Source organism: Triturus cristatus, chromosome 9, assembly GCF_964204655.1.
Source record: "Triturus cristatus chromosome 9, aTriCri1.1, whole genome shotgun sequence".
Taxonomy (NCBI): domain Eukaryota; kingdom Metazoa; phylum Chordata; class Amphibia; order Caudata; family Salamandridae; genus Triturus; species Triturus cristatus.
The window spans coordinates 84,511,996-84,531,237 of record NC_140592.1 but is presented as its reverse complement, the minus strand read 5'-3'; the positions used below and the strand labels follow the sequence as shown (position 1 = coordinate 84,531,237).

Below are 19,242 nucleotides of genomic sequence, written 5' to 3'. Positions count from 1 at the left end.
TTGATGGCGACATCGAAAATTGCAAAAAAGCTACAAAAATACAACCAAGGGAGCGGGAGGCACAGCGTTCCGTAGCACTAACACAACTGTTGCATTAAGAGGAAGTGGGAGGGAGAAATGCTATAGTTAAATCTAAGCAGCTATGGCGTCAAAGCTGAACACAGGCACACAGTAACTGAGCAGGAAACCAAGAAAAAAATAGTCCCCCAAAGAACAGATAAAGAGACGTAGCGGAATGAGACAGTACTAAGTCCCTGCTCTGTGGGAGGAACAGAAGATAGAAAGGGGGGACAAAGAGGCAAGACTGACCACTAGCAAGCATGGATCTTTGAAGGAAACTTACCTAGACAAATGAAAAACAATGTCAAGAAAGGGGTTGGACTTGATGCCCACAGACTGATTACGCAAAACCAAAGGGGATGATGGACGGAGTGTTGAGCATTGCAAGCACTCACCCCCAGTCAAATGATCTGGGTTTAATCAATCATCATTCTTTAGCTCACTCCGCCACCCTAGTTCAGACGTGGCCATATGCAAATCAGTCTGACCCTGTGCCACATGGGAACAGTCCAGCCCGAACTGCCAAGCCATGTCTTCCCTGGACCGGAAACAGGCATCCTGGGACCGGTTTCTGGCTAATCAGCCATCATCAGCCAGGCTACCTTGAATCCAGTGGCAAAGTGAGCAAGAAACCCACGTCTGGGCATACCCTGCCAACTTAGGGCGAACAAAGCAAAACCAAAGGGGATGATGGACGGAGTGTTGAACATTGCAAGCACTCACCCCCAGTCAACTGATCTGGGTTTAATCCATCATCATTCTTTAGCTCACTCCACCACCCCAGTTCAGACGTGGCCATATGCAAATCAGTCTGACCCTGTGCCTCATGGGAACAGTCCAGCCCGAACTGCCAAGCCATGTCTTCCCTGGACCGGAAACAAGCATCCTGGGACAGGTTTCTGGCTAATCAGCCGTCATCAGCCAGGCTAACTTGAATTCAGTGACAAAGTGAGCAGGTCTCGAAGAGACAGCTGTGCTGTCTAGTGCGACCTAAAAAAGGAGAAGTAAACAAATTAAAAAGGCCTTAAAAAAAGAGAAAGTGGAACCCTAAAGGACTAGCCCACCATATCCGTGACACTGAAACCCACTTATTGTTCAGGCCGGTTCCATATGATCACTCAAAATGCCATCACTCACATGGTAATAAAGCAAGTGGCTGTAGTGGGCTAACCCATTAACCCAGTGCACAATAATTTACACCCATGGATAACCAACACCAAACAATTGCCTTGCTTACTATGGTAATCATTTAGCTCCCAGGTTAAAAAAAATGCCTATCTCCAGCTTTAACATAATGTAATAGCAATCCTCCTGGGCTTTAACATGTGTTTTTACAATAAATACTTGAGGCCTTTGTCATAAAAAGAAAACCCACCACATCGCAATTACCTTTTCCCAGATAACCAATCAAGCCTGTGGACTTTATCAAAGGTTTGTCACCTTTACCAACTCATGCATACTGTATTCTGGTTACGAGTTACCACTTTGTACCGGATGGTCATCAGTATACAGCAATAAAATTACAAATATGTACACAATTACAGTTGACAAGATATACATCCTCTCCTAAGAGCGTCTAACCAGGACTATTAGAGTAGTAATATTATACCACCAGGCTTGTCAAAGGGGTTGATCAACACCAAATCCCTTGCCTCCTTCAGTAATCTGTGAGAATCCATATAACAAAATACTGCTATACAGTTTATAACACCGTATAATAAATCCACCTTTAATGGCCTTTTGACGTGTGCTTTTCACAGTCAGGCCTACTGCCTTTGTCGTAGCTTTTCAATTATGCAGGTAATTTCAATGGCATCTGATGTTTTTTTTTCCCCCCCATTCAATCAGTCGGGCCTACAGTCTTTATTGTTGACTTGTAATCCAAAAGACAAAGTAATCACTCTTATTGACTAACATTACATACTTTTTGCCCAATGAAAAGCTTGTAGAATGGAAGATCAGCATCTGGGCAGAGCCTAAGCCCCTCTCCCAGTACTGCTTTTCAGAGCTACTATTCTGTTGATCACATACGGTCTGCCAACAGCTGTGCAATGAAGCCGACCTAAAAATTGTGCAGATAATGCTCTGAAGTTCTACCTGATGTATTCCCACTGGCCCCTACATGTGGATAGGATCTCTTGACAAATATTTGACTACAAGGAGTTGTCTCAAACCCCCCCCCCGCCCGCCCCGGTGCACAAATCCCCCGTTATTAGCTGAATTTCTGATTTTTGCAATCCTTAAAACAGTGAGTATGCTGATTTATTGTATGTGTTGAGCTTTACACCACTCCCATGACCACACATTACCTGAATTAGGTAGGGTGGGATGATATCTGGGAATTTTTGTCCTGAGGAAGGTCAATGACCTGTAAGTGCTTTAATGTTAACTGAAACATGTTGACTTCTTACGTGATGCAGGAATATTTTACTTTCCTGGGTGGGTATCCTTCTTTATACGTTTTCAATCATTTTAGGGTCACCCAAATAAAAATGATTCGGGTTACCTATTCCATAATTTTCCTATATATATATGCCATTAGTATATAAGAACTACTGAATCTGGTGGCGCCCATTCAGGCAAAAGATTGTCTCGAACATGGACATGACCCAGGGGTGAAGCATGCCACAAATTTTGGGCAAGGGCTGTTTGTCCAACAATAATCGGTTTATCTGGGAACAGGTCACACTAGGAAGATTTTTCTCCTACACGTTTACGTGTTTGTTTGTCTAGGGAGGATGGAATAAGACTTAATTCCTTTGTGTCTCTTCGGGTGATTAGGAATCCAAAGTAGACATTTTGAGTAGAATGGTGATAATTGGGAATGGAGTGGAGGTTCAAGGATAAGAAGTGCAAATGGAAATTTTAACAGTGAAAAGGTTGAAGATGTGAATCTGTTTTTAGATTCTGTTTTTTATTTCTATTTTGGCTTCTCATTTTCTTTGCATGAACGGATAATGACAAAGATAAGACTGCCTTTACCTGTGTAACTGTATATTATGCCTGGATGAATGATTGTTGAGAATCCAGGATAAGGAAGTGGGTTATGTAGTTTTCTTCTCTTTTACACGCCCAGCAACAATAACTGCAGAAGGGTGGGGGGCGGAGCTAGCAAAGTCCGAAGATGGCCACGCTGTAAGCGTGCTCCTTCGGTCGCTTCTCGATCCTGCAACAATCCTGCGTGCATAACCTGCAACACGCACTAAAAACTACCAATATTGAAACCGGAACTCAGCTGCTTTCCATGAATCCCACTCTCGCTGCCCAATTCGTCCCCACAGTGGGTAAAAGCACTGTAGCACTGTTGCGCGGCCTACTCGCAGAACGAGTGTGTGAACTCACTGAGCCATTGTGCAGGCACCGTAGACTGAGGTGAAGCGGCGACTGGATTAAGAGCACTGGGCGGGTCGCTCCTTGTCGACGTTGTCCCACCGAGGCGGTCGCTGATCGTCTGGAAGCTGCCGCCGGTGGATCTGAGACAGTGCCGCGGCAGAAATTGCGGGGCCCCGACGCCATCAAAAACCAAGGTGAGGGCAACCCAAAGCGCAGCCGCGACAAAGCAGGCCGGGTCTGCACCGGAGAGCTGAAACACTGCACGGTGCCCCATGAAATGTGACCGGAGGCAGTACTCACTAGTACTCACTGCTGAGTGGGGGCTGATCACTAAATCACACGCAGCACAGAGCGTGCGCTGCAAGACAAGGCGCGGGGCCGGCGCTGGCTGCATAGATCACCGCGCTCCGCTACCGGTGCCCGATTGGAGTAGAGGCTGGGGCTGTCGTGGCGGACGCGGGGGTTCAACTTGCAACACGGCGCCGCGCTACACAGGGCCTCACGCCTGGAAGCGCCGGTGGGGCGCATGGGAAGCGGGCCTTTCTGAAGACAGCACAGCATGTGAAGCTTGAGGTCTAGGGTGTAAGACCTACAGTACAAGACGGCTAGCAATCTACGAATAGACACTTGTTAAATAGTCACAGGCTCAATGCCAGGTCCTCACATCTTCTTATACGGCTGTCTTGACTATCGCACCCACACTAAGTTCCGTGCATAATCTCCACCCACATGCCATTGGAGCGCTGCATGCTGCAGTTACGGAACTCCACGCTACGGGACACCGTGGTGCCATCTTCCCAAAGTGTCGCAATCTCAGAGTGGCTCATTCACTACCCGTTGCGACTGGAGGCCCCCCTCTGTACATTGGTGCAGAAAATAAACTGTTTGTGTTCCTCTGAGGCGGACCGCTCGCGTTCTCTGGAAGTGGGGATGCGCTGAAAGAGCCGTGGCTGAGCGCACAACTGGACTCTACTGATCGCACCTCGAAAACCCAGCAGCCGCAGCTGCTGAACCCTGGCCTCCACGTGGCGAGGATTTAGTGATGATACTGTGCAATTACGACGCGGCGAAAATGTGGCAAGCGGAGAGGAACAAATCCAAGCTGCATTTTGAACACACAAGTCAGCTGACCATGGCGAAAACGACCAACCTGTTGCCCAGGCGCTGGCGGCGGGCTCGGATGCTGCCGTGGACTTCCAATCTCTTTGCGAAGATTCAGTCAACGCTATCAAACATAGATGGAAAAATAGACACTCTAACCTACCATGTGGATCGCATGTCTGAACGACTGTACAGACACAGGGAACGGGTAGACATGGCGGAGCGCCGTATCTCTGACGCGGAGAACCATCACCTCGAGACCAAACAAGAAAAAATGGATAAAACGTTAACAACCCTGATAGCGAAGTCAGAAGACTTAAAAGCGAGGACTCACCGAAACAACCTGCGCCTTATGGAAATTGCAGAATCGACAAATACGGGTAACTTGGAGCGCTAAATCAAGACCCTACTAACCGCATTGCTTGGCAAAGAAACGTTCTCGACCGTTTTTATCATTGAGAGGGCCCATAGATCTCTGGCACCACCACCTCCACCGGGAGCACGACCACGCCCTATCATTGCAGGAGTATTGAATTATAGAGACCGGGATGCAGCGCTCCATAAGGCCAGGGAACTGGGCAGCCTGAAATATGAAGGCAGGGACATTTCTATTTACCCGGACTTCACACAACAAGTTCAAGAAGCGCGGAAGAAGTTCATGAGGGTAAAAAAGAAACTACGGGACCTAAACATTCCTTAAGCAATAATTTACCTGGCCCGGTTGCGGGTAACAGACAGTGGTAAAAGCACAATCTATAACGAACCCAAAGAAGTGCTCAAATACCTCCAACTCAAAAGCTCACAGCCTACGCGGAGATGATCACTTAGAGGCGAAAATGGCGAGCAGGGGGGGGGACCTCTGATGTTGAATGAGGGGTGGCTTGTCCTTGCCAGCTCATGGTACCACAGCGACATGTACTGATCCTTCCAAACAGTGCTCTATGTGGACACAGATAAGTGATAGACACGAGTTTATGGTTTAATGTATGGCTGGCAGACAAGAGGACACAATGTACAACTGTACAGTATAGGTATATAAGCAAAAACATGCGTTGTACCTCAGACTCCGTACTGCTGGCTTTCCGAATCTAGCAGGTTATGCCGACTGTATTAACCTTTATTTCCCTTTACAGGGTTAGATAGGCGACCCCCTGGGTGACGTTGTCACTGGGGCTCACAGCTGGCTGCTCCTGCCACCCTGTGAGCACCACAACACCTTCTTGTTTCTTGGAGGGACCGAGGGGGTCTCAGGGTCGACATGGGATGGCTTTGGCAAATTGGAGTCTGCTGAAGTGGGTGGGGGGGGGGGGGGGGGGGATTGCCTTGTTCTAAGTTGGGGTTTATCTCTGTGATTGTACCGATAGTCCGGCTGGGGCATGCATGGGTTGCACTTCTTGATTATTGTAACATTGATTTGCATTCTGTGGAAATTGTGTTTTTAGATGGTCATGGGTGAGAAATATAACTGTTTGACGTGGAATGTGCGTGGGCTCAATACCCCCCAAAAAATCAGGCAAGTGTTTGCCTATCTGGATCGCCATGCTATTCAGATCGCGTTCCTCCAGGAGACGCACCTGACTGCAATCTCCGAGACTAAGATCGCTCTTCGTTGGGCGGGGTATAGACTGGCCTCGTCGTATTCATCATACGCCAGAGGTGTTATTACTTAGATTAAACGTAGGCTTCCCTTTACACCCATCAACACTTACACAGACAACGAGGGACAGTGTGCCATAGTACAGGGTAAACTAGGGGTCTCCCTTCTCACCTTTATTAACGTATATGGTCTCATAGTAGATGAACCAGAAACTTTTACCTGTTTGTATAGCATCATACGCGAATGGCCTGAGGCGGCTATTGTGTGGGGAGGTGACCTCAATACATACCCTCAACTAGATAAATCAAATCCACAAGGGCTACGTACACCCAAAATAGCTCACAGTATAAATAATGCCATGCTCGAATTTGGCCTGGTAGACGTATGGAGGCTGCGCGACGGTACAACACGGAAGGGTACACATGCTACACCTGCGCATCACAGCTGGTCTCGACTGGACTGTTGGCTCCTTAGCGAGGAGGTGAATGACTGGGTCACTGATATCAAGGTCCTACCGCGTATTCTCTCTGACCATAACCCAGTGCAGCTTGCCCTTAGAATTCCGGCTAATGTTCATCGGCCCTTTACGTGGTGGTTTCGAATGGAGGCCCTCTTAGACCCTTTATACACTGACACCATATGAAAAGCCATAAAACAATATTTTGACCTCAACATGGGTACAGTGGACAATGCGTCCACATTATGGGAGGCCTTCAAGGTGACCATAAGGGGGGTCTGCATCAGCACTACAGCCAGTATTTTAAAAGCTCTTCGAGACCAACTCGCAAAGACTGAACGAACATTGACGGATTTGGAGCGACAATACATAACTGCACCCACTCCAGAAACGCTAACCCGCATTCACGATTTAGTATTAGAATATGATACACTGTCAGAATCTGAGACTCAATATCTCTCTAGCAGGCATGTAGCGTGTTCATATGGTAAGGGTGGATGCCCAGGCCGCAACCTAGCCAACAAAATCCAACACCGGGTTGACCATCACCACGTAATTAAAATCACAGATCCTCAGGGGATAGATCACTATGCTCCACTGGATATAGTGGATCAATTACGCAAGTTCTATGCCAATCTATACACATCGCGGGGAGCTGCAAATAACCTAGACCTAGACACCTACCTGTCTGATATAGCATGCGCATGGCTAGCAGACCATCATCCCAAATACTGCAGTCAACCAATTGACGAGGCAGATGTAAAAGCGGCGATTTGCGTGCTGCCTAACACAAGCGCCAGGCCCAGGTGGGCTTACATCTGAATTTTATAAAGAATATAGTGAGTTACTCGCACCTCCTCTGCTAGAAATGTATGCAGAGGCACACAAGGCTGGTGTCCTGCCGCCGTCCCTCCGCCAACCACTGATTATTACATTGTTAAACAAGGATAAGGATCCAGTATCTTGCGAATCTTATTCGCCATTATCATTAATCAATCTAGACGCCAAGATACTGGCTAAAATTCTGGCTACCCGACTGCAGCCTCTGATGCCCGCATTGGTCCTTCCGCAGGGTTTATCCCGGAGCACTCCATATCTCACAACTTAAGGACTATTTGCAATGTTCCATGTCTTGAATCCCGATCTGCATGCCGCCGCGGTCCTGCTAGACGCTGCAAAGGCGTTTGATTCTATAGAGTGGAGCTACATGTTCCACATCTTGCAACGGATGGGTTTTCCACTCTTGTATCTCGGTTGTTTACGACTTTTATACACAGCCCCATCGGCAATGGTGCGGGTTGGGGGTTTGACGTCGCAACCATTGCTTATTCATTGAGGCACTCGCCAAGGGTGTCCTCTCTTGCCACTATTGTTCGCGCTGGTACTCGAGCCGCTGGCCTGCATTATTCGACAACAGCATAGAGAGGCGGCCCTGAATTTCCTACACCGGCCGGTGGGCATATCACTATATGCTGACGATATGGTGTTATTTATCAGAGAGCCTAGACGCTATTTAGCACAGGTGCTAATGGAATATATCAGATACGACTTATTCTCAGGTTTACAAATCAACTGGAACAAGTCGATAGTAATACCATTAACACCTAACACGACTCCGAGCATGGACTACCCCCTGGTCTGGACCACGGATCTGGTGAAATACTTAGGTGTCTGGGTACATCGTGACCCGGACGTTGTAGTCAAAGAAAATGATGGCAAAGCGTGTATGTCCCTGGAACAGCAGGTGGACAGATGGAACCGGTTACCTCTCTTTCTCGCTGATTGCATTGCAGTTAATAAAATGGTTATACTACCACGTTTTTTATATTTATTCTGTAATATCCCACTCACACTGACAAAACACTTCTTCAAAGAGTTGCGCTCCTCTCTTCTCCGATTGATATGGGGGGAGCTGGCTAGGGTGAGCTGGGCCACACTGACGCTGGACTATGCTAAAGGGGGCTTCAGTGCTCCAAACCCCTTTATATACTAATTGTACACTCAAGCGCAGTATGCATACTATTGGTTTAGACCACACGCATATACTCCGCACGTTGCTGTAGAAGACGGCGACGCTCATGCTGTTCCCTTGGCTGGCATACTTACACACACACACACACACACACACACACACACACACACACACACACACACACACATAGAGGCACGCCAAAAACTGAAATAAATACGATCGACGCGACTATAGCAGCATGGCAGGCCATAGGCACTATCACTAACAAACTCCCTCTATACGCCCCGGCGCTGCCCATCACGCTCCATGCAGCATTGTCAGTGAGGGAACAGGGTCCATTGATGACGCTGGGAGGTGGGCATAGTCTCTATGCAATATCTTTTTCCCGATGGACACTTTATCACGGCAGAAGGCTTACATTACATCTCCAACCCGTCATTACTGTTTAATTTTACCATACACAGATTGAGGCAGGCTATTAAAACTCACTACACCACTTATCCAGGAAAACCCCCGACACTGCGAGCTTTACAACTGCCCCTGGTTGCTCCATCAAGGCGTAAACTTGTCACTAAGCTATATAGGGAAGTACGGGATGAGAGAACCACTACACTGGATAAAAGTCTGGCCCGCTGGAATGCTAGCTTAACACCGCCACTACTAGAAAAAGAATGGGAACAAATTTGAAGACTGACCAGTGGCCTCACGCCCAACTGCAATTTGCGCATTATACATTTTAAGTATGTACATCAGATTTACCATACCCCCGTCAAGCTACATAAGTGCGGCCTAAGAGAAACCAGTAACTGTAAACGCTGTGGCCAACCTGCAGCGGACTTTCTACATCTAGCGTGGGAGTGCAGACGGGTGGTCAACTTCTGGGAAGGAGTATTGAAACACATACAGGAAATGACGGGGGTATTATTGCAATGTACACCTCAAGTTTGTCTGTTGTGCTACGTGCTTAATGTAAAGGGAACGGTGTGTAAATTTGTGCGCGTAGCACTGTTGATGGCCAAGCGCCGAGTTGCTCTGCACTGGGAAAGTGTTATGGCCCCAAAGGTTGAGAGTTGGACTAAGGATCTGGTGTACTGCAAAGAAAATCATACCCTATATGCGGAGGAGCTACCCACAACGTCAAGGCCTAGAGATATTTGGGAGCCTTTACATCAATACTTGCACCAAATGGCTACACGTAGATCACAGACTGCCTTAGAGATGATAATATCTTGTGTAAGAATGTACAATGCCGCAACTGCCACTGCTGAGGCTCAAGGAATAATGCTTTGTTCATCAATGTAATGATGTAGAGGCCAATCACAGACTGGTTGTATGTTTAGTTAACATTTGTGCTGCCTTGCAAGGCAGTAGAATTGCAATTATTACTTGGAAATGTCAATAAACGGAGTTAAAAAAAAACTGCAGATGGGTGATTCCATTATAGCAAGGCTATCGTACGTGGGGATGCAAGAATTGTAGGCATGTGTCGCACAGTTATGAGGAAAACCTGTGGTAAGGAAAACATAAAAAAAAATATTTCATTGCGGCGACATTGAATGCTGCACAATGAGTTGGCCTAGTTCTCCGTACCCAAAATAGCAGGGTGGAGAAACTGAGGGTAATGTTGAGAGCACTCAATATTATGTGAACTCATAATTTCGACTGAACACTTGAGGGAGGATGTGAAGTGGACTCTTGTTATAGTTAAGTGGAGGGTGTCATTAGGAGCGAAAATGTGTTGGGGGAGGGGGTGATCTTTGAAAGTACGCCTAGAAGAAAAGACCTGCTAGATGAACATTTTCTGAAATGCATGTAATTTTGGTACTTTTGGGGTCTCTTGGTAGCCAGTCGAGTCATGTAGATGCAGGAGGAAGCTGTTGATAATGAGCACGCATGATTGTGAAGAGCAGCCTGTGTTTTCCCTGTTTATTGTGTACTTTCGTCCTGCTGCTTCCCCAGGTGTTTGAGCGCCAGCTGCAGTTGGCCGTGGGTCTGCGGAAACCGCTTGTTATTCACTGCAGAGATGCAGATGAGGACGTGCTGAAAATCATGAAAAAGGCCGTACCTAGAGACTACAAGATACATAGGTAATGGTCTTTTAACTATAACCCTGTCCAGCGGAGGGCTTCAGCCGCAGCTGCCGGCGGGTTACCTGTCTGTGATGTCATTTCATGTGTTTTTCCATAGCAAGAACCTTTTGCTCATAATGTTACTACCTCTTTTCCTAAAGTGACTTCTTCAAAGAAAATGACCCCAGTGACAAGCAAATGATTCCGCTGGGCCAGGGGGATTACCACAGAAAGTCCCATGCTGCCACACTTGTATTCTCTTCTTCTGTCTTCCACCACAAGCCTACTGATCCCTGCTAGTTTGAATGAGATGCCCCAGAAAGCTATCAACTAATGCTCCCGAATCTGGACCTGGAAACACATTCATTCACTAGTAAAGGAAAGTCAACGGGCACAACTTTGGCATGCTTTTGTGCACTAACAGCCCTTTAGCTCTGTAACCGCACTTTTGACAAGTGTCTCCTGCCCGTGAACTCGCAACATTCACAACTTGTCTATTTTCATGCCTGACTTGCTGCTTTCATACCACTTCTGCGATGTCCTGGTCTTGATTACTTTAAGGTACAGTGGGACGTTCCCTCAGTGACGCTGTTGTGGATCTCAAATCCGTGCCCACGTTACAGCACATAACATTCAATATCACACTTTGGGCATTGTTCCTTGGGCCGCTACTCTTCATCAACTTATACACTGCTGTTGTCTTTTGCCAAACTTGCCTTCTCTGCATGCACTAATGCTTCCACCCCTCCCCCCTCGGGTGATGCCCCTGCATGCTTGTCAGTGTTGCCCTCCGCTTAGCCAGTGTGCGACCTCACTTATAGATGCAGTTTCTCCAGTTATTCCGTCTGGTGATGTTCAGGCAGTCTTACTGCTGTAGAAGTGCGCCCCAGTATGTTTCTAGACCCAGGTCTGAAGCAAGTGGTGCCCTGGACACATTTAACCCTTAAACTATCACCCGTAAGATAAAGAATATAAGGGTAACCACAGCATATTTGTATAATAAAACTAACCACACTTCGTGAACGAGCATCCTTAACAGTTTGAACAAACGTTCCTTGCTTTGACGTTCTGCTGGCAAGACTACGAGCTTGCTTTAAGTGTGCATCATTTGTTAAATGCAAATTGGCATCAGAACACTGCAAACTTCACTTTTCAAAACTGCTTATAACGGATCTATGTTCCATGATGTATTCATCTCAGAGTGTGTCACAGTGTGGATTGTGATTTACCATTCTATACGTATTTGTGCAGCTTTTGCCACTGAAGAAACTATACAATAAATAAGCTGTGCCGTTTTCAAATTGTAACGGAATGTTACTGTTTAGTAAACAGTATATTATACTTTTAATTATTCAAAAGCTGCAATGCAAGTAGTATGCATATCTAACCATTGCATCAGCTTCCAGATTCTGTGAGAGTTAATAAAGTTCAGCCAAAGAAACCCAGACACTGGAAAAGATGCCTGCGAAACATCAACTTGTGTGATCTGACTGCTCTTAGTGATAACATCCTACCCCCTCCTGTGAACATGTCGGATGTCCATGACCTTACTGACCATTATAACCGCTCCATGACAAGCATTCTAGACTCAATGGCGCCTCTACAGCTAAAAAGATTGCTCTCCAAAGTCTCCAAACCTTGGTACAAAGGTAGTCTAAATACAAAAAGATTAAATCTGAGTCTAGCAAAAATATTGTGGAGATCCTCTCCCTCCCTCGAACAACTCAACCAGCCGACATCATTAAGAAATATTTACAACAAACACATTAGATGCTCTAAAGCTAGCTATTTCAGACACCAACTAGAGCAAGCAAAAAAACAACCAAAAAAAGTGTTCGAACTCATCAGGCTTCAAACAGACAACCTAACCTTTCCTCAGTGGGTCCCTGTACGCAGCCTAACTGCGAAGAATTTGCTGACTTCTTCCTTGAAAAGACAACTAAGACCGAATCCAAAAAAAACACTTCCTCAAACAAATTCAAAACTTTATATGAAAGCACTGTACGCAAAACTCTTGCTACCCTAACACCATCTAACCACTTAAACGACCCCTTGAACTTCTTCTCTAAGATAAGATCCTCCATACTCCCACTTTGGACTAAGATAGTCAATGCCTCACTACTTAAAGGTGCTATTCTGGATTACCTAAAGTCTGGACAGGTCATATCTGTTCTAAAAAAAAAAAAAAAAAACATCTACAGATCACTCTGACCTACACAATTTCCATCCAATTTACAACATTCCCATGCTGGCAAAGCTCCTCGAGAAATGTGTTCACGTCCAACTTTGTAACCACATTGATCAATTACGAGTTCTAGACCAATTCCAATCCGGCTTCCGTCCGGGTCATAGCACAAAATCTGCTCTCACTCACATTCTAGACGATGCGCTAAGAATGCTTGATCAGAATGAATCATGCCTTTTGATCCTTCTCGTCTTATCAGTTTTTGATATGGTTATGCATGACAACTTAATCGACTTACTAACACAGGATTGGGCTTTCTGGGCCTGTACTAAAATGGTTCTCCTCATTTCTCCACAATACAACCCAAAGGTCAAGGTGAACCAGTCTTTGTCTCATCCCTCACCAGTCACTCTCCGGGTACCACAGGGGTCCTCACTAAAACACACTCTCCAACTTGTTCATGGAACCTTTAACAGAAATGTTGAAACTATCCAGAATTCACTATCACATGTATGCAAATGACACCCAGTTGTACTTGAAGGTCTCCTCCCCTGAAGACATGAGGTCCCTCAACTCAGTTTTACAGAAAACCCAAAGTTGGCTGACACTTAACCACCTGAAATTAAACTCTCTTAAAACGGATTTCCTCTTAATCGCCCCACCCAAACAGTCACCAGTCATCAAAGAATGGATGAATCAACTAACAGCTCTTAATTGCACGCCACACATCATTGATTCCACGAACTCATTGAGAATAATGCTAGATAAGAGTCTGAACATGCAGAAGCACATTTGTGCACTCACCAAAGGAGCAAACTTCCAACTGAGCATCTTAAGGAAAAAAAAACCTGTCTTCCCCTCTAATGACTTATAGATTGCGGTGCAAGCCCTTGTAATCTCTAAACTGGATTATGGAAGCGCAACCCTCTGCGGCCTTCCTAGATCGAAGACGGGTCCCCTTAAGGCCCCTCTCAACTCTGCTGCAAGGCTCATAACAGGTTCTAAAAGAAACAATCATATCACGGCTGAGCTGATATACCTAAATTGGCACCCATATGAAGCAAGGTTACAACTAGAAATTGCATGCATGGCAGCCATTCATTTCAACACCCCCTCGCAAAAAAAACCTGAGCTCTCTGTGGCTCTAGATCCTCTAGAAGTGCCAGCACCTTACTGCTCAAACTACAGAAATTCCATAAAAAGAAAACGTACAATCGAGGCTTCTGGGGTATCACCCCGAGAATCTGGAACTCCCTGTCCCCTGAAGTCAGACTGAATTTCTCTATTGCGTCTTTCAAAATGGAAGTTAAAGCAATATTGATGAAGAAACTTCTGCCTTAGAACCCTAGCTTCCAAGGCTCTCGAGGACATGTTCGTTTCTATGACACTGTGATGATTGTATGATGATTTATTGGTTTTCTGTTACTTCCTCCTATACCTTTCGTGATTGCTAAATTGTAAAGCACTTTGATACCCCCTGTGGTCATGTTCACGCTATATAAAACCTTTTTTCATTAAATTAAGCATTTGTATACCCCACCAACCATCTCCATAAGACTGTGTTTAGCCTTTTTAATTGCCAAGCGCATGTAGGGAATGAATGGCCTTTTGAGATATGTTTAGGCCATGTGTCCTATTAGTTACAGCTTTTGTTTTGAAGTTACTGGTGAGCGCAGGCATGCTTGCCATTCATTATATGTTAACCCCCACGCAACCTGCAGACGCCTATGATCTGTATGGCTGATATTAGTTAGATTACTAGGTTTTGTCAGTGTTATGGACATAGCAGTGGGAGTGTGGTACCTTTGGGGTTGTTAAATTGATTGTCGTAAGTTTAATTATTCTTGGTATGTACTAGAGGCCCAAAAAATCTGCCTCTTTAGGCCAGGCCGTGGGTTTTTGGACCTTCGGTACAGTGATAATCGCCACACCACTTCTGATGCTTTCAGTATTATTTGAGTGACTGCCCTCTTTAGTTGTGTCCTAACGTATTATCTACAAATGCCTTACTGTAGAGCCGGCCCTGTTTTAATTGTAGAAGGTTAGCACTTGATTTCACCCGAGGACGGAGTAGTAATGGTGAGGGATGTCTGTTTTGGATCAGCAAGTGTTTTAGGGGTTTTTAAACTGATTGTTATGTAGCGATTGAATCACAATAGCTGTGTTGATCTGATTTCAATGCTTCTCAAAAACCAATGTCCTCAGAAACAAAATCATGTTTTCTGCTTTGCAGAATTGGATTTTAGTGGGAACCTTTTATTCCCAGTTTAATGGCTAACTTTACAACTGCTTGATACGAGCGGGTGGCATTCTTCAACCAAATTAACCATTTGATATGCACCACAAAGCAGGGCTTGGCATTTGGGAGTTTTACGGTGGCAGTGTTTTGTTTTTTAATTCATTCATTTGAACATGTTTAGCCTTTCTTTATTCTTTTTCAAGGGCTCTGCCAGTTGGCAGTGATGCACTCATGACTCTAGTTACAACCATAATTTAGTCGTACTTTGAGGAACGTTTGGGAACAACCTGTATTCATTTGTCATTTGTCGGTCTAGTTGCTCCAGTTGATCCACCTCTCAGCTGCATCCATGTAGGTACACTAATGTGGTGGTTGGTAAGGAGCATAGGAAGGAGATAATAGTACATTGTCGTTAAATCCCACATCACTTTTATTTGTGCCAGTGTGTTTCGACTATCATCATAAGTTATATCACTCCAGCAGTTGGGGCCTACTTGACAACCGATCTTGAGAAGAAGAGGAATTTTCCCATAAAGTCTTAACTCCTGTTACGTAGAAAACCAAAGGCTTTCTGCAGCCACAGACATCAGTTATTATGTCCCTGTACTCTTACCTCTCTCCCCTTCGTTTGGTTTGTGTGGCAACAACCCAAACATTTCTACATGTTTCTTTTTGCCAACTACGAGGGATGTATATTTCATAGAAAACATTACGAACTGATAGCCATGGTGCTTGTCATAGAAAAAACGCCAAGAAATTGGATATTGTGCCAAAGTTATTTTATGTTCAGCTGGTAGCAAGCAGTTTTCAGGAGATCTTTTGAAATCGTAAGCACAAAAGTCCCACCTATCTGCACAATCCAGTAGCACCTTTTGATTAAAAATAAACACTTCTTTCCTCAAAAAGCTGTTTTGTTCCTCTTAAAATAAAACAATTTTGACTACCTATGGAAAGCTATGTATTGGCCAGTTTTCATTAACTTTACTTTAAAAATGAAGCCAATTCAAATTTTAAAAGGTCACTAAATAGTGACAAGAAACACACTTTCACAAACCTTTTTTAAAAGAATAGTGAGGGGAAATGAGTTAGCTGGATATGCTGCAGCCTAAAGAGGGTCGAAGTACATCACTACTCCTTTAAAGGAACAGATACCGCTAGTATCCCATTATATTATGTCGGTAACCGTTTCTCCAGGTCTTTTGTTATCAGTTACTTTAGATGCTGCTAAATATATAGTTTGTATTCTTCCACTGGGGTGGAGGGAAGGTTGAATAATATTTTAGTAGACATCTAGAATTACAGATAAGCAACTTTCCCTTCTCCTTCATAGGAGCTCAATTTGTAATCATAAATACTGAATCGAACAGCAAGCCCTATCCCAGATAATGCGGTGGACGGAAGAAAACCTATTTAGAGCGAAGCAAAGAAAATAAGCTTGCATAACTTGTGCATATACTGTGCAGTATGAATCTAGAAAATAGTGTCTTGTGAAAGTATGGACTATGCACCATATGGCCACCGTACAAATCTCTGTTATGGGAATGTTCCTTAACAAAGCAGTAGTTGCAGCTTTACCTTATTTGCCTTCTGATAAGTAAAAAAAAATTACAAGAAACAGTCTATTGATAAACGAACTGCCTTTCAAGGACAAACCTGTTCAAACAGGTCAATAGTCCGACTTGCAGATGTCTTTCGTTTTTTCAAGATACAATATATAAATGTCAAAACGATCCTAACACTCTAAATGTGTGAAGTCTTTTCTGCAAGATTTGAAGGATTCTGAACAAATGTAAGACGTCAAATAGTCTTGATTAACTTGACAATCAGAGCCCACCTTGGGAAGAAAAGTTGTGTGTGCCCTCATGACCAGCTTGGTCCTGTGGAAGAGGGTGTAGGGCTCGTGAGAACACATAATGCCTGAGTTTCACTAACCATGCGTGCAGATGGGCTTGTCTTTAACTAGAATTAATTTAGGATTAGGAGCAATTTTTCCTTCTTTACGTGCTCCCCCTTAGTTATAGTTTCACCTTTTCTCACAGATGCTCATACTGTGGAATTTGATCAGTTATCTTAAGAATGGTTTGCTGCAACCAGGTACAACTATTCCATTTCACAGACACTTATAATGAAATAACGCTCTGATAGTGAGTGAAAAGTGTGAATTTGTTTTGAAGCCTAAACAAGCTCTCCTTTTTTTTTTTACCAGGCATTGCTTCACTGGCAGTTTCAGTGTCATAGAACCCTTCCTGGAGGCATTTCCCAATATGGCTGTGGGATTCACTGCTGTTGTGACATATCCGTCTGCTTCTGAAGCAAGGGAGGCTGTAAGCAAAATCCCACTGGAGAGAATCATCGTGGAAACAGATGCACCTTATTTCCTGCCTAGACAGGTATGGACAAGCTTTGAATGGTCGTGTTTTACAGCACGTGGAGCAGGAGGGATATGGTTTATAGAATAAACTGTAACTGCTCTGAGTTGCTTAAATCTTAATTAATTGATTATCTCTGTTCTGACCTACAAAATACACGTGATCAAAGTTTGTTAAGAGGGAGAAATTTGGAGTTCAGAGGAGGGAGCTAGAAATGCTGATTGACTAATCGTTCAAGGTGCATTGAATTAAAGATAAGTAGGTGGACTTTTTGTGAAATTGGAAACTGACTCTGTAGCACCTGGAAATGCATGTGTTCTCCAAATTAAATTCAGGTTGTGAGCAATCCTAAACTGGAGCCGCATTCATGAAGAAAACTTGCAAGTAGCAGGCACTGATCTTAACTTGCTTTCCTTTCCAGTGTGAGCATCTCAAGCGTGCATCAAGAGATCATTTCTGAGCCATAGTATGCACACCCAAGTGCAATGTAAAAATAATGTACAACCTCTACAGCAGGTTTTCAAGTCTCCTTTCAAGATACAAGACCAATGTAATTTCATTTGCGACCATTGCACCCACTGTTAGAAATGACATTTCTATAAGGTGAAGCCGAGCCAGGGCTCCCCGCAGTACGTGTGAGGATGCAGTGCACTGTATTTATCTTAAGTACTTTACTCAAGCCTCGTTCACCCCCGAGTAACCATCACATAAAAAAGAAAACACATGTATCCAAGATATAAATGTTTCACAAAGATATATTCTGTGAGCTTGAATCAGGGTAGGTATCAAAGCTTGTAGTTGTGACTCTTGAAGTTCAGGACAAACAATGAACGATGTACATTTGTTTCATTACTGTGGCAACATGTACTACGTTGGTGTTCTTTGCTCCAGAGTGTAGCTATGTAAGTTCACCTATCGTTTTTTCATATTTTTTTATTCATTCATATGGTACGTATTTACAATAAGTATCCTTTTAGTCTGTTCTATTAAACAACTGAATTAGAAAAATACCTTCACAGGAGCAAAATCCCACTCATGTCAAATCTTGCATCGTATATGGGTACTAAATTCCATCAAGACAGATTGGCATGATGGACATGAAGCAGAAAAAAGGGGAGTATAGTGTTGCAGGGATTCTGTTTGTAAACAGAACTATGCCTGGGACCACAGAACGTCAGTATGTAGGGCCTGAGTCGCCATACCACATCAGTACCTATGAGCCCCAATCCAGACTAGCTCATAGTGCTATACCGGTACCCTTCCCAGAGTGACAGGTAAATTAACACCCCGGAACACAACACTCTAGTCCCCTCAGGGAACCTTGGAAAGAGAGAGTCAACCTTTTGTTTCCTCACTCATGCATGTCCATAATAAACAAAAAAGACACAAGAACAGTTGACTATATTTATTGAAATTTATTGTGCTCTATTATAAACCATCTGCGCTGCAACTAGAAAACGTATGCATCCCAACAGCGTGAGGAGCATTACAAAAAACTATAAAGAATAGGGAGTTCTACCATGGTTAATTATTTATTTGCCTTAGCTCACCCTCGGGATGTAAACACAGTGTTATATTATAGATCTCTGGGATGGATGTGCCGAGGACCCCATACCTGTCATGCATAAATAGATGTTCTACATGTCAGCCGGGGCAGCCTTTTCGTCTCTGGACTGTTGCTCTGCTAGAATGTCTTCTCTCCTTTTTCAAAATGGCCCATCTCTGTGTATATGTCACAGCGTCTTTTTGAAAACAGCAGATCTGAATGTATGTTTCGTATAAGTGTTAAGCTACGTTGCATGACCTGATCACAGCAAAGACCGGGCACAGTGTTTGACCTTGTACAGTATGTTCTGGCAG

The 19,242-nt window shown here is 44.4% G+C and overlaps 1 protein-coding gene across 1 annotated transcript in view; it reads left to right on the top strand.

Moving 5' to 3' along the window:
- The window catches only part of TATDN2 (TatD DNase domain containing 2), a 536,295-nt gene that overhangs the window by 496,271 nt on the left and 20,782 nt on the right, over positions 1-19,242 (top strand). The window contains exons 5-6 of the mRNA XM_085624475.1: positions 10,480-10,607; positions 17,220-17,403. Of these exons, the coding sequence (XP_085480601.1) occupies positions 10,480-10,607; positions 17,220-17,403 (312 nt within the window). The remainder of the gene's footprint in view (positions 1-10,479; positions 10,608-17,219; positions 17,404-19,242) is intronic.